The sequence below is a fragment of the Melospiza melodia genome, chromosome 6 (assembly GCF_035770615.1).
Source record: "Melospiza melodia melodia isolate bMelMel2 chromosome 6, bMelMel2.pri, whole genome shotgun sequence".
Classification (NCBI taxonomy): Eukaryota; Metazoa; Chordata; class Aves; order Passeriformes; family Passerellidae; genus Melospiza; species Melospiza melodia.
In genome coordinates, this window is record NC_086199.1 from 7115023 (window position 1) to 7139961 (window position 24939).

The 24939-nt window shown below is 42.2% G+C and overlaps 1 protein-coding gene across 1 annotated transcript; it reads right to left on the minus strand.

The window, feature by feature from the left end:
• Positions 1 to 2493: 2493 nt before the first annotated feature.
• SGPP1 (sphingosine-1-phosphate phosphatase 1) lies at positions 2494 to 23114 on the minus strand. Its single transcript, XM_063159768.1, has 3 exons — positions 22359 to 23114; positions 10833 to 10922; positions 2494 to 8583 (listed from the first exon to the last, which is right to left on the minus strand). The coding sequence occupies exons 1-3, from the start codon at positions 22950 to 22952 to the stop codon at positions 8032 to 8034; spliced, it is 1236 nt and encodes a 411-aa protein (XP_063015838.1). The 5' UTR covers positions 22953 to 23114; the 3' UTR covers positions 2494 to 8031.
• Positions 23115 to 24939: the final 1825 nt, after the last annotated feature.

Sequence of the window (24939 nt, forward strand, 5' to 3'; positions counted from 1 at the left end):
TACATTCCAGGGATCAGTGAACACAACTCCATCAGCAGATTCCTGCAGCTGAAGTAGCAGAAGTGAATGCAGTTTGCTGGAGAAAGGGGTTTATTTTTAACATCTTTAAAAGGTACAGCTCACTGGTTTCACTTGTCAGTTCTCTGTTGGGGATAAGGGGGAGGGAGGAGCTCACAAACCTCTCTCCGGCATTTTTTGGCAGTCTTATCTGCAGAACTTGACAAAATGTACAAGTGAGGCAAAGTTATTATGACTGATGACAATCAGGTTCTGGGATTCACTGAAAGCACTTCAATGCTTAATTGCCACTTAGTGCTGAATAAGCATTTAATAAACCAAAATCAAGGGCTGATTAAATTATATACTCTAATTACAGAGGACAATAAAAGGAAGTTTTGATTGCAAAGTCAAGTTGTTGGGTAAGGACACCATTTTTAGAGGTCAGCTCAGAGTTAGCAGTGCCTGACTTCACACAACCTGAGCTAACTTCCTTCATCCTGCAGGAACAGAGATGTGTCTTTCATCTCTTTGCTACAGCAATCCTTAATTTTAATAATGCTGCTGTTGGTAACAGTGCTCACAGCTTCTCATACCTGCACAGGGTGCCAGGTTAGGATTTGATATTGGATCCTGTTGAAAGGAAAAACCTGGGCCAAGCACTGAGTGCTCTTCCTCAGCCTCCCTGTTTGCTGTAGCTGTCCCTAAGAGATGAGTGGATGTTCAGGTAGGAAAACAGACTGCAGACACGTATTTCTGTTTTCCTAGATCCTCAATACCTGAACAGGCCTGCTAGGGGTGTACAGATTGAAATTTGGTCTTTTTATTGGCAGTTTTGTTAGTGGCAAGAATTCCAGATTGCTCCCTGAAGCTGGGCACCAAAGCAGGAGCCTTCCTTCCACCTGAGGGGTAGCAGAGGGAACACCCAAAGTTCACAGTTCACCCAAGGCATGCTCAGTTTTTTCTGTGCTTGTACAGGGGCAAAACAGTGGAGCCAAGCTTGAGCCCTTGCCTTCCTGCTGGCTTTTCCCAAGAGCCTCAGCCAACCCTCCCACGTGTGAGACTCCTGAATGCAAAAGGCATGCATTGTGAAGCAGCTCAGATCTGCTGCTCACTGCCCTTTGGGAGGGGCAATTCCTTGAGAAGGAAGATTTGTCAGATTGCACAGGCTGTACAGGTTTTTGTTGGGAGGGTACCATCTTGATTTTTGCTTCAGCATCTGATCTCCTTACCCCAAATGAGACAGAGTGACACCATGATCCCTTTACAGAAGGCTGGTCCCCAAAAGCCAAGCTCAGCACAAGGCCACTGTATCAGATGTGTATTCCAGAACTCTCGATCCTAGAACAGGGTGATTGCATAGCTATATATATATAAATTGTAAAATAATCTTTTTTTTTACATTGACAAGAAACAACCCAGCAACCAGAGGTTTAAAGAAGGTGCCCAAACAGGCCACTAAGTGAAAGAGCCAACCTGGCCCGAAGCATTTATTATTTTTCTCTCAGCTGTACATTAGTGAGGTTAGTCAGCCTGAAGTCTAGGCACAATAGCAACACTGACACACAGCCAGTGCATCAGGAAAGATCTGAGCTGCTGCTGCAAGGCAAGCACAGTGCAGTGCTAATTACAGTGCAAGGCAGTGCTAATTACCATCGCTGGGAAATCACTCTGAGTGCCAGAGCTGTTGACTCTGTGCTTTTACCACTGTCTTAAAGAGATTAGCAACTTTTCCACCTTCAAATCTTATTAGAAATGATCAGAGAAAGCATTATGTCCCATAAACATGTCAGATAAAATATTCTCACTCTTAAAGCTGGAAGTGTCAATTTGAGTACAAGCTTTTATTTAATTTAGAGTTTCAGCATCTGCAGCTGATGTACTGCAGTCCACAGCAATAACCACTAAGCAATCAGGAGCCTTTGCAGCATGAATAATGCTGCAAACACTAAATCACCAAAACCAAATTAATAAAGTACCTGCTGCATCCAGTGAAGCATGGGAAACAGCATCCCTGAATTTCCAGTTCAAAAATCTTTGCAAGTTAGTAGAAATCTGGGTCATCATGTTCTGAAATTTAATCATTCTATAGGAGGCAAACATGATTACATCCCTTTGCCTAACAGCATGAGGTAAGCAATTGCAAAGGAATTCTTCATTACAGGCATTATTTTGGCAATCTTCCCAAGGCAGCTGCAGATTTGATTAGCCACCAGCACTGAACTCTCTGCAGCAGGAATTCCCACCCACATGTGGCTACTGGCATGCCAGGAGAGATGAAAAAACATGCTGGGTTAAATATTCCAAGGTAATTTTTCAGCTGACACGGAAGCAGAATGTATTTTCTGCTTATGTTTGCTAAGCTACTGAATCAAATCAGCCTTAACAAATGTAAGGGGAAAAGAACTTTCTGAAAACAAACTCTGGGGTTTGAATCCATCCACAAACTCAAATCTTGTCCCTGAGCACTGGAAGGAATAAAGACAGTAACACAAGTGAATCCAACAGGAGTTTATTACCCACACATTGCAGGTGAAGTTAGACACTTCAGTTACCAGTCAATATAAGCTAAATTGACAACTCAGGAAGTGTACAATGAGTACAAAATCATTAACAAGAGTAAAAGTGCTGATGTATTAATTTTTAAAACATCAGTTGTACACTATTATACAGCAAACATGTGATCCTCAACTTAGGGCTTACATCTCAATTGTTTGGGTTTTTTTTAAATCCAGTTCTCCAAGAGGTTGAGAGACTGGGTTACAACTGCATTATTTCCCAAAAGGCCACCAACATACAGCCTTACCTTACACAGACAATGCTGGCTTGTATTTTATCAACTTCCTTTTATCAGGGAATGCAGTAAACAGAGAAAAAAAACCTATACATAAAAAATAAGCTCCAGTACACAATATTTTTAATGTGTATATAGACGTATGTACCTATATTGTACTACAGATTTCATATAAATCAAGTGTAGGCCAAATTTTGGCATAATTTTTAAGTGCATTAAGTTTAATACAAAATCCCCCTCAGACTCTACTCTTACTGTTCCCATTACTTGCTCCTGAACTGATCTTTTTCATTTTCATACTTCAGTCATCTAGAATTGTCTTAAGAGCTAATTTCCATTTCAGTAACATCACTCTTATCTTTCATTACACTTTCTAGCAAAAATAAACTTGTGGGAAAACTTAGTGACTAATTTAGTCAAAGTTCAGTGACTAATACAATTCTCCAACCTGATGGGAATTATTTACATTTACTAGTCAGTATCTTTAAGGTACTGTTATCCCATGAACCCTCTCTTCTCCTCTGATCCTACAGGAACAGTTACTGATCATACACTGCAAGCACACCCTGCTTTCCTTTCTTTTCTTACAAGGCCTCTTACCAACATGAAGATCATTTCTGGTACAGAATGGAGTGCAAAGAAATTTTTCTAAAGCATGGCTAAATTTGCTTCAAAACCAGCACGTGATACTTGCCTTTTAGAGAACACCTAAAGTGCTTTGTCCTCTCTGCCACACAATATCACATTTTGTTTCCAAATTCAGCTTTCATTGCCTTTGTTCAGTATAGCAAGAACAAGGATGTTAGTGACCCAGTTAATCTATCAATTTGACAAATATATCATTTGCTGTAAATTTCAAAACAGGCTTATATATTTTTTTCTGAAACAAAAGGCCATTTAAGCTTTCCTGCAGAATGAAGTCTGGCAAGAAGTCATTCAACTTCCTCCCACAAAAAAGTTAAGTTTCCTCAAAGTCATTTGCAGAATACAGAAATAAATTATATAACCAACAAACTTCTACTTCAGACCAAAGAACCACTCAAGAACCAATTACAGTCAGTTGAGTCACAACACCCCAAGAAATCAATTCTCCTCTCCTTTTATCTACTGACTTTATTCTGGGGTCTCTTCATTCACAGAATTATGGTACAGAGGGGGAGTGTTTGAAATGTGCAGCCAGTCCCACCTACAGAGAATGGACTTCCAAATTGAGCCCTTCAGCAATCTCACAAAAACAGGGCAAAGTGTGATTTTAACAAGGAGAATCACCCAAAAGCAAGGCTGTCACATTTACAGCTGAGTCACTTCACACTCACTGCTCACAGGTCAGCACTTGCCCTTCAGGCTTCATTCTGTGTCCTGTGGAAGCAACCAAGTGCAGAACTCCCAGTAAAGTTTGACAGCAATGCCCCTTCATACCATTGAAGTATTAAATATCTTCTGTCTGTCTGTGAAAACTGAGGTTTTTTTTATTGAGAAAGCAAATACTGAAACAGAAACAACTTTTAGCACAACAGATGTATTTACTTACAGCATGCAAGGATTTGTTTTTATAGATTTTTGCAGCTAACAACCCTTAATTATTTACAAGTTCAAAATTACAATCTTCACATAAGTAGCAATTGCTTACAGAAGTTCTGGACACTCTCTCAGAAATAAGCAAAAAATGGAGTAAAAAATACTGAGAGCAGTAATTAAAGAAAAAAAAAAAAACCAAAACAAAGGAAAACATATTAGCTTCTAATATCCAGACAATTTAACACTGTTCTGGTAAGAAAAAAAATAAACAACACAAAAACCACATATCACATTTGGAGATGCCATTTTTAAAAGAAATGCATCTTTCTGTTTGGTTTTTCTTTCCAGGAGAAATGCTGTACATAACCTTAAAAAATTCCAAATAAATAAACAAAACCCAAGTCCCTTTGGTTTGCCAATTTACCTGCAAGTTGCTCCTCCACCTCCTGCTCAGAGACCCAACAGTTTCACAGGTGATCACAAAGGACAAAGCAAAAGCAATGCTTTTTTATAAAAATGAAATATTTCTTCTAAAATAACATATTCTAAAACTCACCCAAGATGCACATGTCAGTTCTGAGTGAGGGCCAGGCCAGAGAAATTCCTGCTCCTACGTTTAAGGCAGTCTCAGACTAATTTGCATCTCTTCAGCCTCTTGGAAAACAGAATTGTGTGTCACACTGCTCTCTACCTGCCTGTTGGTTTAAAGGTTTATTTCACACAATAATTAAAAAAGGCAAATTTAGCCTGCAGCTTTTTGTAATAAATGTGCAATCATACCTGGTTCTATGAAGTATATCTCTCTCAGGGACTGAGGGAGTTCACTAGCAGGATGTTTTTGCACCATGCCATAAAGGTTTTCAAGCATTTTTCTTGCTGGAAAGACATTTGACTACCTCTTAAAGCTATGTTAACTTTATTTATAAAGAATTTGGTACCAGCTGGTGCTCACACTAGAAATATTTCTCATTTTTAACTCTAAGAATAGATCAGGGCAAAGAAAGTGCTCCAGTTTTACCTGCTGCTTTGTTATGCCCAATTCCAAGGAATTTTAGCTTATCAGTAAACAAAATTATACAACAATACAAATACTTTACTTGGATTTTTGAGCATTTGCATGTCTGTAATTCTTTATCCTTTAAAGGTATTCATATTGCATGACATTCTGTGCTAACTGCCCTCTCGAGCCTAAGCCTTTATAAAACATGAAAACAGAACAGGAGAACTTTTTCTCATGTAAACATCAGTGAAGCAGTTGCTGAAGGTGCTGTATAGACATTCTGATGGACATTTCCTGGGGAGTGGAACATGGAACACGATGTTTTGAACTTACTCAATGTACTGTATAAAAACATAAAAAATTTATGACAGTAGAATAAGCTACAGTGCAATTTTCCTTAGCCTGTTGAAAGCTCTGTGTGATCTTTTCACCCCTTCCAGATCCTCCACAGTACATCTCATGTTCCATCAATACTACAAGAGAGCAAACTAGAAAATACAGCTTTAATTATGCCCTTTATGATGTAAACTCCAAGTTTCTACAAGTCCAATATGTACCTTAAAAAATTAGTTTTACTCACTTACCTTTTCTGTGCTAGAATTTAAACATTTTTTGCTAAAAACTGTAAAGCTAGGATATTTAAGGAGAATATGCTCTAAATTTCAGAGAAAGTTATCCTATTATTTTTAACAGTCCTCAGACTAATTAAATATAATTGAAACTACACCACTTGCTTAGGGCTTTAAGCATAAGGCATTTTGTGTACATTCCCCCAGCTGTTAATTTAATGGCTATCTTGGTGTGTGAAGCCTGATCAGTGGAAATCCCACTCTCAAAACCCCAGAAACCAATTTACCTTTCACTGCACATTCTGCATTGAACTGCAAAAGAGGAACAGACACAAAAATCAAATCCAGAAGTACACACTGAAACAAGCTAACCATTTTCTACTGGGTGAGGTCTTTTCAGCTGTGGAAGTTGTTGAACACTCTCAGTTTTGGATACCTCAGTTTGAATACATTCATAGCAGTGCATTCAGGATGCACCAGAAAAGTGGAGTTTTTCACATCATCCAGTGCCAGCGTACCATAAACCTCGTCTGCTTCAAAGAAAGTGAAGTTAATTTTGTCAATCTCCATATTAACAGCTTGGAGAGATCTCCAACACAAAAATCCTTCTAAAACCAAATACTGCTTACAAAAAATGTAGGCTTTATATTCTATCTAATCACCATATTTGCCAACCAAATGATGCTTTTCCTGCAGAACAAGTACAATACAAAATTCAGTCATTTGTGTCTGCTCAGACACTTTCCTGCAGTGTTCCTGACATGGAAAGAACAGATCAGGCAACACATGAACAAGACAAAATGAAACAGAAAAAAGGCACATGAAATTACACTGGAAGGGAAAAGGATCATGAAAAGCTCAAAAGCACATAATAAAATCCTGCCAAATTTAGACATCACAAACCATTCGTGCATTGACCATACTGTGCTGACTCCTCACAAGCTGTCAATCAGAATGATTACAAGTTTACTTTAATTGTTATATTGTCTTATAACTATCTTAATTGGGTAAAAGTGATTATCACCTTTAAATATACTATGTTAATGCATAAAAATACAAGTTCTTCTAGAATAATATTTTCTAACCAAATACCTAAAAGCAGTGGTCCTTCTAGATTAGTTTGGAATAATAAGTGAAGCCCATTTCTTTGCAGAATGGGGTGCTTTTATTGTTTATATGTTTAAATAATTAATTTTGAATATCCATCCACTGTATAAACAATCTCCAGAAAAATATATCCTCTTGCAGTAACTTACAATACACATTAAAAATACTTACAAAAGGGACTATTGTTCATTTACAATATCTTGAGCTCAAGGACACAATTCCTGGGTCATTTCATTTATGCAATTTTGATCAGTAAAAACTGGACATTCTGGTTAACTTGGACCATGTCAGCAACATGGACAATTAACATTTTTTAATATCTGCCTAATTATGTAGGATTTTCCATAAAATTAGGCATTTTTACATCACAGTATATATGGCATTTCTTAATTCAGCAACAGAAAGGCACAGTTATTAAACCATAAAATACAGTACCTGAATTATATATACTCTAGTGATATCTACCAATGCTAATCCAGACATTTTTCTCTGCAAAGGGGGCTAAAGAAAAAGGCTTTTGCTCGTTTATTTAGAAAAATTCAACCTCATTACAAGTTTGGTCCATTAAAAATACCTATTAATTGAAATACCTAGAAGCAGGACTTCAGGAAAGACTAGAAGAAAGCAAATGTAACAGTTTATGGTCCAACAACTTGAATTAATTACCGTGAAATGGCAAACAGATCATGAATGGAGCCTTCTGATCAGCTGTCAGACACACCTGCTGAAGTGTCAGTGTACACAGGTACAGCCTGGCAGCCATCCCAGATACATTCACTGCATCACACACACAGACTTGGTTACAGCAATAAGTCCAAAAATCAGCATTTACAGAGGTCAGCACTTCTCCTGGACTGATGCTTGACTGCTGGCCCTAAACCATCCCCAGAGATGTGCAAAGCCCTTTAAATGCTTTGCTTGCTTTGTATTGCTGTTAACAGGAAGGCTCTGCTAAAGCCCAGCTGGCCGGCCCTCCCTTAGCAAACTAGTGCACCTCTTCAAAAAGCAACTAGCTCAGTTCTCCCTCCCAAAGCGATCAGACCGCATCAGGAAAGACCAACGAAATGGAAGAGGCCAGGGACAACGACCATGAGGGAGAAGCCCACCATTCCATAGGTCACGTAGCGGTAGGGCAGCTCCACCTCCATGCGCTGCCGCGCCCTGCGCACGTCGCCCCGCGGGATGCGGAACAGCCGGCACGCCAGGGGGATCGTGGCTCTCTTCATGGCCACCTTCGTCAGCAACAGAACGATGACCCCCAGCAGCAAGCGCAGGATGGCCTTTCCAAACACAGCCACGCTGAGGGAGGACAGGGACAGGGGCAGGCTGTGGGGAGGAGGGTCCAGCTGCAGGCCCAGCGTGTGGCTGACGTGGGAGCCGCAGGCCACGCCGGCGCCGCAGCCCAGGATCTGAGCTGTGTCGCCCCGTGACGTGCTCCACGTGTCCAGGGTGAAAGAGAAGATGCCCAGGGCCAGGTGGAGACTGATGATAATTAAAGGTGCGTATTTGTAAGTTAAGTTGAAGTTGTCAATCAGGTCCACAAGTGGATGGAAGATAACCAGGATAAGAATAGCATACAGAAATCCAGCAATAACGTCCTGTTGAAGAGAAAGATAGTCATAACACTGAAACCCTATCTTTAAAAAAGCCCTCAAGTTACATTAACAAGAATTCAAGCCTAGCTGCTGTAGTGTTAAAAGCAACTTGTAGATTCCCATCTTTTACCCTTTAAAGGATAAACTCTTTCTTATGTTAAACATAAGTAAGGAATTACATTTGATCACAAATCACCTGCATCCTGACCAGATCATGAATGAAGTTATGATCAAAGGATTCTTCACTGAGGTTGCAGGTCTGGACTTACTAGAAAGGCCTGTTGCAACAGGGCAAGGGGTGATGATTTTAAACTAAAAAAGGGGAGATTCAGACTGGATATAAGGAAGATATTTTTGTTTCCAATGAGCATGATGAGTACAGGTACAGGTTGTTCAGAGAGGTGGTGGATGCCCTGTCTCTGGAAACATACAGGTCAGGGTGGACAAGGCTCTGAGCAGCCTGTTCTGGTTGAAGATGTCCCTGCTTATTGCAGGGGGCTAGGACTGGATAATCTTTAAAGGTCTCTTGAACCCAGAACTATTCTGTGATTCTTCTATGATTTTTCTGCTGGCAACACTGATCCCTGTCCAGGGCCAGGGCATTCAAACCTACAGTCAGCACAAATCCAGCTCAGCTAAATATGTTCTGCCAACTTAGGTTTGCTGAAACAGCTCAACAGTGGCTCTGAGGGCCTGGGTGCCAACACTCCCAACACTGGCAGCAGCAGCAGCTGGTGAGCAGTCAGGGACTGCTGCAGTCAGGCACTAGAGCAGCTTCAACTTTCACTGCAGCTTCAGAATTAACAATGCTGGAAGAATGGGAACTGTTTCCAAATATTAAAGGAGAGGAAGAGATAACCTCTGTGGCTTCCTAACTGAATTTCAGTTTTTAAAGGTCTTTTCTTAATGAAAAGATTACCCAATGATTTTTTTACTCCAGCATTAAATTTCAGTTAACTGATCACTCAGTTGCATGGAACTCACTGCTACTTTTGTCACCTTTGATTGTTAAAGAAGAATTTGTGCAATCCAAGCACTACAAAGTGGCCTGCCTTCACTTTCATGCTTATCAGCTCTTCCACATGAGCCAGGAGGTGGGACTTCAATCAGCAGGGTTTGTATTGCACCAGCTTCAATGAATCATTTTTATTTGCTTCCACTAATTGAAAGCTTGATAAAAGCTCTAATAAAACTGACTGATATAAACATCAGACTTGCTCATTTCAGAAGCAACAAAAAAAAAACCTTTCTGCTGTATTTGCCACCTACTCCCCCCAAACTCAGGCACTGTGGTTGATGTACATTGCAGGCACCACATGGTGAACTCCACTCCCTCAAACTCTGCAGAGGATTCAGATGTGAAACTGCAAAACAGCTCTGTCTGCTTGCTCACTATTTGTGGCACGACTTTGTTCTGTGACATTTTGTGTCAGCTGAACTATCAGTGCATCACATCACATTGACAGAGTGGTTTAGATTGGAAACTCCTAACTACTGATGCAAAAATGTCATTTTGTTTTTCTGAGCTGTCTTATTTTCCCATGCTCTTTTTTACATTGTGTTCATCTACCAGCTTTTAAACTCCCTACCAGACTTACCCTTTTCTGTCTCTTAGCTTTGCTTCTAGCACGTGATCCTCAAAACCGTCTTTAGCCACCCTCATAAGTGATCTTGCATCACAATTGCCATTTTGTAGTGCTCTTGTTTTCTCATTTCTACATTGCATACATTTGTGTTTCAGTTTGGGGAGTTTTCATCTGTTTAACAAATGAGTTTGCTTTTCAAAGATGCCAACTTTGTTACCTGGATTTAGAAACTCTGGTAAATGGAACTCTGGCATGTAGAGTGGCACTCCAAACTGCACATGCTTTGAGCAGCTGACGTGGAGTGAACCTTAACAGCCACTCTCTCATCCTGCAGAATGATCTCTGCTCTGTAGAGGAAAATTTACTCTACACTTTAGAGCAGTTATCAATTTCTGCACTAAAAGATGACATTCAACACCTGTTAAGTTTCAGCCATGGACTGAGTTTATAAAAGACAAGTATAAGTAGGGTCAGAGCCACTTTTAGCTGTTTTATCAATTTCTATGCTGAAGAAATCTTAAGTCTTCTGTTTCTGTATGGTAGAACATTACAAAAATACATCTGTATATAATTCCTGCACTGTAAAACCTTCAATGTGATGGAAGTTTATTAAATCAGAACAGGATTAAACCAGAAGTTCAGTAGTAGATTAGATTATTTTCTTACCAAAATTGAATGCATTCCCATATAAATTCGACTACAGCAAACCAAAGAACACCAGCAGAATGCCAGGATCAGTCCAAACACAAGGGGATACTGGTAGGGAAGAAAAATGCAGAAACCATATCAGAATTTGAAAAAAAAAATTAAAAAAAAAATCACTCTATGAATATTCTATAATTAATTCCAATTAATGCCACTGATGCTTACCCTTTTCCTTGCCCTACCTCCACAGGCCTAGCACAGCACCTTTTGATAAATTGCTAAGTCAAACTTTTAATCTTCCCCATTTTATTTGCATTCAGGATATATGAATTCAGTGCTTTGATCACTTTTTCAAAGCAGTAAGAAACATCTCAATCTCTGTAGCAGTTGTCCTGCCATGCTCTGATATCCCAAACTGACCACAAGTGTGTTAAAGTGCAGCAGGTTCACACTGGGTGAAGCAGCTCCATCACATATTTGTACTGTCAGCAATTACCCAGGCAGGATCAAGGCTTCACTTTTTTCCTGAAAAGAAGGAACTCATAACAAAATTACAAAGAAATTCAATTCCTTCCTCAATTCTTTGTTTTAGGGCTTCTGCAGTTGTTGACTCAATCTCTGGGCATCAGCATGAAACTCCTAAAACAGTAATCTTTTCTGTTCTTTCCAAACCCACATAAATTTCCTCCTACAAGCCATATTTGTTAAACAAAAATCATAACAATTACTTCCAATTATTTTTGCCTTCTCACATTTTTTTCATTAATAAGGACTGTTTATCAGAAAGAAATTAAATACTTTGCTTTAATAAGCACATATCATGTGGAAAAACATAGTTTCTTAACTTGCTCAGGTTTTGGATAAAGCTATGCTAATTTACATATTACAGCACAGTCAGAAATGCTTTCCCCACTATTGCAAAATGTACAAGACAGGATACAGCTTCCTCTTTTGCCACTATTCTATAAAAGACACAGTCACAAGATAAAATGGCAAGTTTCCAAAATTGCTTCTCTTCCTACAATAAACATGTTCAATATAAACAGGCAGCCTAGATGTACCCAAGCCTAGGAACAAAATCTACAGGCAGTTTTCTTGCCCTTTTCCTTGTTCCTTTCATAGGTAACCTGAAGGGAATATCCAAGAAATTCAAGAAAATATCCTTAAAATTACTGGAGGAAGTTCTGTGTCCTCTGTGAAGGCCATTTAACAGATTGTAGAGTTCCAAAATCAGTCTTTCTGTAAAAGGTTTGAGACAGGATTATCACTCTTCTTGCATTTTTCCAACTTTCACTGAATTCTCAACTCCAGGACCATGTTGGCAAAACAAAACTAAAACAACATTCTCAAACTAAGAGAAAATCAGGAAGCTTATGTTTCACATAAGAAGCAGATTTCACATTAAAATAAATACTAAACACAAACATAAATACTAAACAGCTCATAGTTGTGTTCCATCTAGACTAAACTCTATTTCCTGTAGCAACATTTATCTTTGCTTCTATCACGTTCATCCACAAACTGGATCTAAACAGAACTGTGTATTTGTGACTCATTTCTGACTGCAGTGATGAAGGAACAAACTCAGTTTCCTGCCTTTCAGAACTGGGCTAATCCCGGGCAATGCACCAGTAACTCTGTCACACACAACTGCAGAGTTATCAGACACCAACATTGCTGCAGCAGCCACAAAAGCAGCTCCTTTGGTGCCTCCCAAGTGCAGCCACATCCCTGTGTCCCTCTGTGCTTTGGTCCCAGGGGAGCAGGAATGCTGCCTGCACACCCTCCCTGCACCCCCACAGAAGTGCTGCCTGTGCAGGGACAGCTGGACCCCAGCAAGAGCAGCCTCGAGTTTCAAACTGCTTTGCCATCACTTGATACCTGTGTCCATCCTTGTCTCCTGACACACATTTTGGTGCTTTCAGAGCCCCGTCAGGGGTAAGGCTTTTCTTTAATAAAGACTTGTCCTGTTTCTGCAGGACCTGACAGAGAGAGAGGCAGGAGCTTTAGCAGGAAGATGGGTGAAGCACCAGGCTCAGCAGCTGCTCATGACACTGTGGGTGAGAGGCTGGGATTGGGGTAGGGAAGAGGTCAGAGCAGCTGAACAGCAAAATCCTGAGAACAAGGAGTATGAAGGAAATAGCTAGGTGAGAAGTCTGGTTTTAAGAGTCCTCAGCAGGTGACTGTAAACAGCAGGCAGACTACAATAACTCTGAAAATGAAAGAAGAGATGCTTGCTGTCAGGGAACTCACAGGGGACGGGTGTTAGAGTAAGAAAGAAACAGAAACTCCAGCTCTGAAGAATGTTTTGGAAAGATTATCTGGCTCTGTCATATCTTTAATTCTGAATAAATACCCTGAGAACACGGGCTAGTTTCGTTTCTCTGTAGCAAAACACAGTAAAATAGCCTGAACACCCTCAGCTAGAACAGGCTGCTCAGAGCCCCACCCAAGCAGGCCCTGAATGTTTCCAGGAATGGAGCACCCACCTCCCCTCTGGGCAACCTGTGCCAGTGTTTCACCTGCAGAAGCACAAAACTTCTGCCCTGCATCTGATCTAAATGAACCCTAAATGATGGTTCAGCTCAGAACCATCACCCTTCTCCTGTCACAAGAGGCCCACAGGATCTGGCTCCCATCTTTCTTGCAGGCACCTTTTAAGAACTGATCACAAATGAAGCACAACACCCTGGTTGTTTTAACTCCTACCTTTCAAAGCAGCCACTGGGTTTGAGAATTCCCAGAACATCAGACTGGTAACACTGCTGGAATCTGCCCTGGGGTGGTGAGACAGGCTGTGTTTGGCCCTCACACACAGGGCTAAGAGCACAAGGTGACTAAAGGAGAACATCAGCACTCCCACACACCTCTGAGCTCAGCAGCATGTGAGTCACACCAACAACAGGGACATCACCTGGATCCTTGGAAAAAAAGCTGATGCCATAAACTTAGCTCCAAATTATTGCCTGCAAGGCTGAGGTACCAGCAAGCCTTGTAATAATACTGTTTTGTGAAAATGGATTTCAAAAATCTCTTCTCCAAATAATAAATGAATATTCAAAGTAAAAAAAAAACAGCTTTTACTAGTCTTTTATATTACAGTCTTCTATATTTTATAAAAGACTAATGTGAAAATTTGAATATAAACTTATATCAAGTGTTCAGGAAAGAAAGTCATAAGCACTTTTTATTGTGTTGACTTGGGTTTCTATTTTAATAAGAGATATTAAGCAAGAGAGCTGAATTCCAGCAGGTTTAGTCCCATGGTTCCTGGCATGCCAGATCAGACCTACAGAGGCCCAAAGGACAAAAGATGACAAGTTTGCTTCTACCCCCTTGCCCAGTTCACTGCTGGTTTTGCTCACTCGGGCATCAGGAGGCAGAGTGGCATCACATGTGCTGCCAGAGGAGGGTGTGGAAGGCTGTCAGAGATCACAGCTGGGAGAGGCAGACACAGAAACCAGGTCTCATTCTCTCAGCTTGCTCTTTTTGATAAAAGAATTGATGTATCTTCAATCTTGATCAATCCTGGTGTCACTTTCAGTCAGACACTCAGGAGGAGCCCATTTTGGACACTAACATGTCAAACCTGTCTCCATGCCCTCTTTTAGGACCATCCTCAAAAACTCCTTGTGCCTCCCCACAGCCAACATGCCACCTCAACAATTCTGAGTATGGTTTCTTTTTTAACTGCATACTGCTTTCTTTTTTATAACTTAAAAACACCCAAACCAATAAGCATGTTATTTTAAAAATTTTAAGAAGTTAATTGATTTCTTTACTTCACCTATTAAGGTAAAGCTAGGGATAAAAGCTGACTGAATAAACTACTCATTGTGTTTCAGACCCCAATTTTGTTCCCATATCCAGAATCTTGTTTTGATCAAAGAAACTGAATTAAATTCATATTTGTAAAACAGCAGTGGAAACACTCTCAGTAAGTCTTTGAGAACTTTATGTCCTATGTTTTTAGGACAAAGTTTTTAGAACTTTATGTCCTGTGTTTCTCTCATCCTATAGAAAATTCCACTACATCCTCCACAACAGGCTTGCAAACCTGACTGGACCACACACAAAACCCCTCCCATCCTCCTCCTGCTCCTTGATCTTTTTGCCAAGAGTCTTAATAACATAACCATTGTTTAAAAATGCTTATAAGGAAACAATCTGTCCTAAAAGCTTTGACCTAGGTCAGAAAATTCCTCCTTTCATAAGGGAACACTATTAAAAGACACTAAATGCTCACTTCTTTACCTTTTTAAAGCACAGGAGAAGTTTCCAGCACCCACAAATGATTCCAAAGTAACTTTCTAATATTTTCAGTGTTCTACAGTATTCAATGATCTTTTTTTAATCATATCATAACTCAGAAGTGCAACCTGAGTTTGAGACAATTATTTTGGGCTAAAGTTCACAGAAAGAATCCAAGCAGCACTTGAAGCACCAGGCTTTTAATAAAGTATCTGTGCCATGTACTGACAATAGTCATGAAAAGCAATAATCAGTGTTTATGGGAATGACTCCAGACCTGGCTGGACAGATGAGTTCAAAAAGCAAAGCATAAAAATGATTTTTTGAAGAGAGCAGAAGAAAAGGGAGAAGAGGATTGTTAGAAAAGAGAGACCACCAATCAGTCATTTTAGGAAAAATAAACAAATTCTTTCAAATGGGCCAGGTGGTAAACACCACTGGTTAATCTCCATTTATCAATGATTTTCTCCTTTCTTGCACTGACCAACATTAATAACAAGAGACATAAAAACCTCAGTGTTACATGTCACTACAAGAACCTCTTCTTAAAATTCCAAGATAAACTTTTCAATGCCAGTCCTGAAGGAAGTTAAAACATTTCATTTTCTGCTACACCTAATCTGAAAACAAATTGAGGAGTAACAATAGGAATTAGGTTATTTCTTTTCATTGCAGCCATTAAAAAAAATAATTCCTCTCTGAACACAGCTAGCAAGAATTACTTATGGCTTGCTCTGTTTATGCCCCAGTACCTAAAACTACATTTTTTCTGCAAAATGTTCTCTCAGTTTAATCAGCAGACCCTATTTAAAGGACAAGGAGTGCTTTTACATGTGTACAATGCACCTAGAAACAGAAACTGCTTGAGAAGTATTTCCTTTGAATACCTTTTCATCAAAAACTCTGTATCCAACCTTAGAGCACTTGTTTTTACATGTTTTCTCCCAAGACCCTTTACATTAATTAAAGATTTGCTTAGGCAAAACTGAAAAATACATTTAATGACAATCAACAGAGTCTAATGAGACAGGCTGTTGTATCCCTCTGGCAGAGATTCCCCAGTGACATTTGTCAGAACTGGCTCTGCTCTTTTTAAACTTTTAACACCTGCAAAAAACAACTTTGTTCAGTTTCCCTTACAAACCAACTACAGGCATTACTATGGCCCATGGAAGACCTGACATCACACACAAGGCAAGGCCAGAACTGACCCTCCAAATTCCCATTTCTCTCTCTCTCAAATCATTGTGTGGGTAATTCTGTGTTTTCAGATCATCCCTTCAGCTGTGCTCCCCATGTCAGAAGAGTTTTTGTCGGACTGTTTAGGAAACATGTTCAAGAAGACCAATTAGACAAGCATGCACACATCTCTTTGCCAACATCTCAGTATTTTAGCCAAGGGCCCATTTGGGATTCTCTGAGGGGTGATGTGTCTCTCTCTGAAGGGGCTGCACTTGCTCTGCACACACACTTTGTGTGTGAGAGATGGTTTTCTATGTGCAGCTTCCAGTTTATCACTACATCAACCTCACTGCAAATGCAAGCCTTTCACCAAGGACAAACATTTAAAACAAGGGTGTGCCCCTTTCTGCAAAATTCTCACTGTAGCACTGTTGTGATTAGGCTGTTTATTCACCCCCAATAAACAATTATTCCCCATCTCCAGTGGGGATCAGAGAGTGTGGAAATGAAAGAGCAGGCAGACAATTCCAGAGGTTATCTTCAATAGGGGTCAGCCACAGCCACAGAGCAAAGCAGATCTCCCTGAAATCCCAACACAGACCCTGTCAAACCCATCTCATTTAATTACATTCAGCAGCCTTGGCTGATAAAAGTCACAGTGCAGATGAAACATTTCTGGAAGGGAGTTTCACGTGGTACCACATAAGAGCCTTACACAACCAGTACCACAGAGAGTCAAAAGAGCACTGAGCAAATGAAACTGGGAATGAAAACTGCACCAGAGAGGCCACTGGAGAACAGATGCACCCAGGGCAGGTTCAGCAGTGCTGTTTATCCAGGTCAGGCACTGATGACAGGCTCTGCATATCAAACACTGCCAGCCAGGTAGCAGGGAGGGCAAGGCTGTCACACTCAGCACCACCAGCTGCTGCAGAAGGTAAATCAGCCTTGTTCATGCAGTTAAAGGCTGCTACTCATCAACCCAGCCCTGGGCTGCTGCAGTTTGCTCGGTGGCTCCAGTGAGAGTCAGCAGTTCCTCACTGAGCTCGGGAGGGAGGGCAAACCCCTCATTTCCTAATGCACACAGCCACTGTGCAGTAGATAGGGTCAGGCGCTCGGAGAATCTCGCCATGTCACGGAAAGCAGTAGAATTCCTCTCCCCCTAACTCCTAGTGATAAAAAATCACCCAAGAATGTAGTCCCCCCTAACATTAGTAACTTTCTACTCCTTACTAGCCAATTACAGTAAAGTAAGACCCCCTGACTATTGGTAAAAAGGCTCCCAATATTACCAGTTAGGTAGTGCCTGGGCCAGTCTGACCCTCGCTGCTGGGCCAAAGGCAGCAACTGCGGTGTGTCACCCCAGAGATACCTTGGCTTGCTGGTGGTTGCAGCTGGGCACTGAACAAGTCCAGGCTTGTTAGGAACCCCGTTTACCTCAGAAGGAATGGCTTCAGGTGATGGTGAAGAGAAAAGGAAGATGATTCTGCTGGAGGGTTTAATGTCCAGAGGTTTATTCCATGGTTACAGAGGTCTGAACGTGAGCAACTGCTCCAACAGAACACGGCCGCATGGTCTGATCACCTTTTTAAGCTCAGGGACAGGGGGAGGGGAGGTACAGGTGAGCCACCAACCAGGTGAGAGGGGCAGGGTCGCAGGGGAAGATGACACCCAGACAGGCCAATGACCTCTGGGCATAGGGGCATCCTTTGAACTTGACCAACCACACGACGCCTTGCTGGAATGCTAAGCCTGATTGACAGGACTCACTCAGCATGGGGGCAAGGGGGAAGGGAGAGAGGTATAAGCACACTTGGGGAAATGACCTGGAAGGCCAAAATGGGACATTACAGCACACCACAACACCTGACGTAAAGAAAAAACTTTCCCAGTATAAAACCCGAGACAATAAAAGTCTTGAACCGTCCACCATCCTGGTGCCTGTGTGTGTTCTGAGCCCGAGTGACCCTGAGCAGTGAGGTGCCGTGCGTCTCCTCAGAACCAAGCCTTGCATCAGAAAGCTACACCACTGCTGCTGCCAGGCTGCATCCCAGAGTGTCGGGAGTTTAGTTCAGGCATGGCTTGAAGAAAAAGGCCATGAAGCCATGCAGTTGAGAGAAAAGTAAAAGGTAGCTGTGAAGCAGTTCCCAGCCTGACTTCTATAAACAATTAGACTCTCTCAGGCATCATTGTATAAACAATAAAGTTCTCAGGCAGTCTTCCCATAACAAATGTAACACCCTCTCTGGGAAAAGATGGCACCCTGAGAACAGATGTGGAAGTTTTGGGAACCGTTCGTATCACAGTGGGAACACTGGTTTTGTTTTGTGTAAACAATCAACGGTGTAGTAAAACAAAAGGAGTGGTTAGAGTTTTCTCTGTTAGCCTATCATAAACCTGGATTTTGGAATATGCATGAAGTTCGTTAACACTATTATTGAAGCTGGCTGATCGATCAATAAATCGAGTTCGATGCATCAAAGGATTGGTCGTTCTCCCCTCACTTCAACACCAGAGGAACTCTGAATACAAGCAAATTTTCTCTATCCTCTGGCTGACATTTATTTTTCTGAATTTTCTGTATCCCCTGGCTGATATTTATTTTTTTCTCCTCAAAAGCCAGCAGAGTTCTGACACATTCAGGTACCATCCCAACTCAAGGACTATTTCTAATAAAATACATCTTGGTGTCTATCTGTAATCAGCAGTTCAACATAATCAAACAAAATATAAAAAATGCTTTTTCCAGTAATCTCAGCCTGAGCCTTTGGAGATTTTGTGGATAATTAGCAGTTCACATTATCTCTTCCTCATCCCATCTGGGACATGATTTAAGCCCAGCCTGGCTCAAACTGTCAAGACTTCAAAGAAATCAAGTTTTCCCCAATGTGATAAAGGTTGCTTTTTCCTACATCATATCAAGATCTACAACCACACTGCCTTTTAAATGCTTGCCCTCCTCTTTCAGGGTATCTGCACTTCAAACAGAGGGTGGGGGAAAAAAAAAAAATCAACATTTTTAACACTCCCAAATTCTCATGAGTCTTTGACATGAGCTATATATTTCATGGTTACTGAAGTGTTGTTGAAATAAATAGTTTTCCCTGCAGAAAGGTAACATATTAAATAAATAAATAAACATGGATTATGAAAGTAGAATCAAAAGTTTCAGGCAAGCTCTCATAATACAAGAAGAAACTGAAAAATTTGGATACAATGGACACAACAGTTAGCTACTATGGAAGTTTTCCTAATATCTAACTCACTTCTGTCTGAAAGAGAGTTTCACTGAATATTCCCTATGCCCAAAGTCTCTAATGGTGATAATTTCCCAAAACCATCTTTAAAATACATTATCTCTGAAAATATTTTACTTCAATAGAACTATTGCATTTCTAGAAAGTATTTTTGTTTTACAGTCAAAAATCCTTTTGAATACTATGTAAAAATAATTGTAACAGAATTGCTTAAAGGCATTGAAAAATTGAAAAGCACAAAGTCAAGAGGCTCAGAAAAACTTACTGCAATCCAAACGTTTTTAAATGGACAATCTGGGCCACACCTAGAAAAACACGAGCACATTTTCTCTGTTCTCTGTTTTCTTCAAGAAAAAGACTGAAATAGTTTGTCTTGGATAGACAAGAACTACCACACAATAGGAGGAAGTCATAGATCACTGAAGGCAAGCTGGAAATCAGCCACACAAGAAGGAGATTCCCTCCTCACTGGTGAAACATCTTTGAGAGCAAGGGGAGCTTTCTTTGGTTTAGTATAAACTCCAAAGTGCCAAAGCCAAAGCTGCCTGCATTCCAGAGAAAAAGTCCCTGCAGAGTTCCACCTGTATCTGCTTTAATTCACCCTCAGCCTCTGCCCACTGTGACTGCTGAAACAACACTCCCAACATTGTCACATCCCAAACAGGCTCTGATTTATTAAAATAAATTCTAAATGCCCACCTCATAGTTGTGTTCTTTACACTAAATATATTCTTCATACTAAATGTAAGTATACATGAGTATTCCTTATACTAAATATACACAGAAAGAGGTTAAACCAACAGGTTTAAATCCAGCAACCTGCACCTATGAGTAAATTTGTACAATTTAATAAAAATAATACTAAAAACCTCTTTAATAGCTTTCCAAGAATTTCTGAGGTCAGTCTTTTTTAACACCATTCCCAGAAAAACACCATTTTCCACGACAAAATGATGTCACATAGGTTCTACTCCCTTTCAACACAAGTAAAACAGGGAGAACAGAAGATGAAAGGTTAATGAAAAGGCTCTTGACATGCCACTGGTTAATTACTGATTAATTTATGGAAATAATGTAAAAATCAGAAGTGATTTTTTTTACATGAGTATTTGGAAAGGACAGAAGTTGGTTTCACAGAGAGGTCTTTTACTCATACTCGTTTTCTAAGAAAAAGGAATTGAAATCAGGACTCAAACACTTTCCTTCTGCATTCCTTAAGCACAGTCCCACAGGAATACAAGGCTGAATGTTTATGATTCCTCAGCATGCATCCACGGTAAACATGTTCACTCAATTAGCAGTGCTGCACAGACTGCAGGGCTGGCAAAGCACGGATCGAACTGGGTTCATTGGCAAAACACCATTTCGCACATTTCACAGCCTGTTTGCTGCTCCTGCAGAGGCCATCGAGACGGGCTCTCCTCTGCACACACGGCATCGGTCTGTGCAAAGCTGATGGGCTGGAACTGCTCAGTGAGCTTTGCCACATGCAACGAGTGCAAACCCAGTCTGTGCTTCCAGCTGCCACCAGCCCTACACACCTAACAAGCAATAATCACATTATACACATTTTGGTCACCTCAAACAACTTTGAGGTTAAACATCTCAATGGCAAAACTTCAAATATTTATTTCAAACACTCACAGAACATTACATTATTATTTTTATATATATATGTAATTATTATGCCTGCATAACTCCAGCATATAATACTTCACCGAATGCCTAAGAGCTTCCTTCTGGGCACATGCATTCACCTTGCAGAAACATCAATAATCTTTGGTTAGAGAGGCCAAATAAAATCTCTAACCCTCAATCATGCCATTCCTTTCAGTCACCCGTTCTAGATGCTGAGATAGAGCCACGGCAGACAACTGGTGATTGTTACCTGTAACTGGGAAGACAAGAGTTAAGCCCCTGCACGAAGCTTAGGATCAGAGTTAGTTTTCTCTACCGACATGACCAACATCCACCTCAAACCAGGTATTACAGTAAGGATTAGTAAACACTAACAACTTAAGAGTCTAATTACTGCCTAACTTCTTAAAACGTTTACCTGGGAAAGCCTTCTCTCAGCTGCTGCTGAAAGTGGTTTAGTGCGGTGATTTAGAGCTGGATGTGCTTTCTTTGGAGCTGCTGCTGCTGCCGCGCTTCCAGCAGCCAGCGCCACAGCACATGCCACTGCTTGCGTAAGGCAGGCGATCAACAGTGTTATTTTAACTTATCTATTGACCCCAAGTGCAACAGCCAGATTTTAGAGATTCTGCTGAATGAAGGTGATGAAAATATCGCGGATTATCAGTTCCTGCTAATTATGAACACATTGATAGATGGTAGAACCTCCTGAAAGTACAAATACTAGGATCATTTCCAGGTTGTGGTTAATGAAAATAAAATCGTTAAAGAAAAGGCTAAAGCTCCAACTCAATGACGCTCCAAAGTGACTCGAAGCAAAGAAGGATCAACAAGAAGCCCCTTAGTTACTGGTTCTCCACTAAATTCTCACTCTGTAAAACCAAATGCGTGTAAAAACATTAGATGCTTATCCAAACTTTGCGCAAATGGACAAGCTGGAAAAAAACCTTCATCGGAACAAAACGCAGATTGTTACTGCGAACTTTTCACGCGCGCTGAGCTAATCCCCAAAACCAGCACAGCTTCCATTCACAAGACAGAACTACTAGAACACTTCTCGTTACCTGAGCAGAACAACACAAAAAAAATTAACAGTGAGGCAAGGAAAAAAGGTACGAATGTGACGTTTTTCCAACCAAACTCAGCCACCTCCCTCCAGCAATCAGGTCTGCCACATGGGGCTGGAAGGCGCACGATGAGGACACGGAGGTGCGAGCATTACCTGCCAGCGGCCGTAGCTGAGCAGCAGCAGCGCCAGGGGGATGGCGGTGCCCGACATGGCGTGGGTGGAGGGCATGCTGTACTCGGAGTTGTAGAAAACCTCCAGCTTCACCACGGGCGGCGAGGCAGGGCGCGGCCAGCGGATCACATCCTTGGTGCACTGCCCCAGGTACATCACCCACACCCAGATGATGATGAGCCTCCGGCCCAGCCAGGCGTCCACATTCCAGATGCAGAAAGGGAAAAAGAGGATGTAGAAGAGCTCGTTGCCCAGCTCCGTGCCCAGGCTGAACAGATAGTAGAGGAAGCGGCTGCGAGTGGCGAACTCCTGGCTGCCGTCCTCCTCCTCCGTCAGCGAGTTTCGGCGCGGCCTCCTCCTCCAGCGCCGCGGGCTTCCCGCCGCGCCGGGCACGGCCCCGTTCCCGGTGGGATGCTCCTGCCCGCCCGCGGGGCCGCCGTTCGCCACCGGTCCCCGCTGCTCCGCGCCGGCCCAGCCCGAGGGCCCCTCCACCCCGCAGAGCCGCTGGAACGCGGCCACTTTGCGCGGGTCCTGCAGGTGGGCGGCCAGCCGGGCCAGGCGCTGGCCGAGAGACATAGCGGCGGGACCGGGGGACTTCGTCTGAGGGGCGGAGAGGGGGATAGGGGCTCCGCGGAAAAGGAAAGGCGCTCGCTGAAGAGAAAGCCGCTGCAAGGCGAGGCGCCGCGGACACCGCGGGACTACCCTCGCCTCACCCGCTCCCTCCCGCCGCTCGCTCCTCACGCCCTCCCCGCTCGCTCGCTCCCTCCCTCACGCCCGCGCCGGCCCCGCCCCGCCGCGCCTGCGCGCAGCCCCCACCCCGCGGGAAACGCTCATCGCGGCGCGGATTGGCTGCCACTCTCTCTCGGTCCCGCCCCCACCGGCGGTGCAGCCAATCAGAGCGAGGCGGTGCGCGAGGCGGTGCGCGGCGTGAGGCGGCCTCGAGCGTGAGGGGCAGAGGCCGCGGAGGGCGGCCCGAGGGGTGGGTCGGGTTTGGGGGACCGTAGTGGAGCCTCTTTCTCCTCCTCATTCTTCTCTTCCTCCTTCTCCTCCTTCTTCTTCGTTATAGAAACGCCGAATCAATTGCGGTGGATGAGACCTCTGAGATCATCCAGTCCACCTTGTCACAGATCACCACCTTGTCCACTAGACCATGGCACTGATTGCCCCATCCAGTCTTTCCTTAAATCCCTCCAGGGACAGTGACTCCACCAGCTGTCTGTGCACCCCATTCCCAGTCACCCTTTCCGTGAAGAAATTCTCCCCAGTGTCCAACCTAAACCTCCCGTGGTGCTGTTGAAGACTTCTCGGAGCCTAAATCCGGTGGTGTAAACACGAGAGGAAAGCGGAGTGGTCGCAGCCCCGGCGGTCAGGCCGGTTCAGCCATGGCCAGGCCGGGACCGCGGGGCTGCGGAGCCGCTCAGGGAGGTTCTGCAGTGCCTGAGGCAGCAGTCGTGTCTTATCCCTTCTTGTAGTCGGGAGGAGACTCCACATATCCTGAGAGTGTGAGTGCGTGTGTGTGTGTGTTTGTGTGTGTGTGTTTGTGTGTGTGTGGAGGGCAGGGAGTTCAGCAGGACCAGGAGATTTGTGAGCAGGTACTTTGCCAGTTCCTTAGTTCCTGCGGTTTCCACACTGGAAATGCTCTGAGAAATGGTCGCGCTGGTCTCCTCTGTTTTCTGTTGCCTTTGCTTGTACTACAGATGCTGCTCCTGTGTATTTGGATCTTGCTTAAAATCAGATTAAAGAAGTGATAAACTGTTGCTTTGTGCCGTTTTTAAAAGGGTGAGCAATATGACCCAAGCAACTGGTTAGCTTAAATCCTAACCAAAATAGAAAATCTGATGTGGAATTCAAATCATAAAAAGTTGAAACAAAGGAATATGATGCAGATCTAGTGTTTTGGTTAAAATAGCCATCAATACTGTTTTGAGGAGGTACTTGATTTGGTGCTGTGTGATATTCTCATTATGCAGTGCCAACAAACCATACAAATGGAATTTGCTGCCATATCTCAAGAATAAATCTGTATGACAACTTAATTGAAAGAGATGGCATCTAAAAAGCTCCTAGTAGCAGGTTCCATGTCCTGCTACATTTTTAGCAATGATCTGGAAGCAGATCCAAACCTGCTGCTGCAAAAATTCAGGATTGATGGAATTGTAGATAATTATGAGGATGGGGCACTGATCAGTACAGTTTGTATAAGCATCTTGTTCAAACCTCGTGAATTTTCATTCTTCAAACCCTATAGCTGTCTATCTTAAAATCCAAGTGTGGAGTCCATAACTGGAAAATAGAAGACTGTGAAGGTAATAACTTTGAGAAGGATTTTAGGGTCAGATAAGTAAGCAATCAGATAAGGGCTCTCCTGTATGCTGCTATGGCAGAAAAGGATTAATCAATGTATAAACAAAGGAATTAAAAAGTGTTTGTTTTACCTCTCATGTTTGACCTCAATAATCACAGGGTAGTGCATACAGTGCTGGTTTTCAGATTTTAAGAAGCACATTGGAAAATAAGAGAGAGCAAAAGAATGAAGCAAAATGTTCTGGTGGTTGGAGAAAAT

Bases quoted from the DNA above. Each gene is read 5' to 3' on its own strand.
- SGPP1 (XM_063159768.1), bottom strand. From the start codon at position 22,952: ATGTCTCTCGGCCAGCGCCTGGCCCGGCTGGCCGCCCACCTGCAGGAC. The intron at 10,923-22,358 runs GTAATGCTCGCA...CTTCCCTACCAG, and splicing joins TCAGCTACGGCCGCTGGCAG to TATCCCCTTGTGTTTGGACT. The intron at 8,584-10,832 runs GTAAGAAAATAA...TCTCTTCAACAG, and splicing joins TGGGAATGCATTCAATTTTG to GACGTTATTGCTGGATTTCT.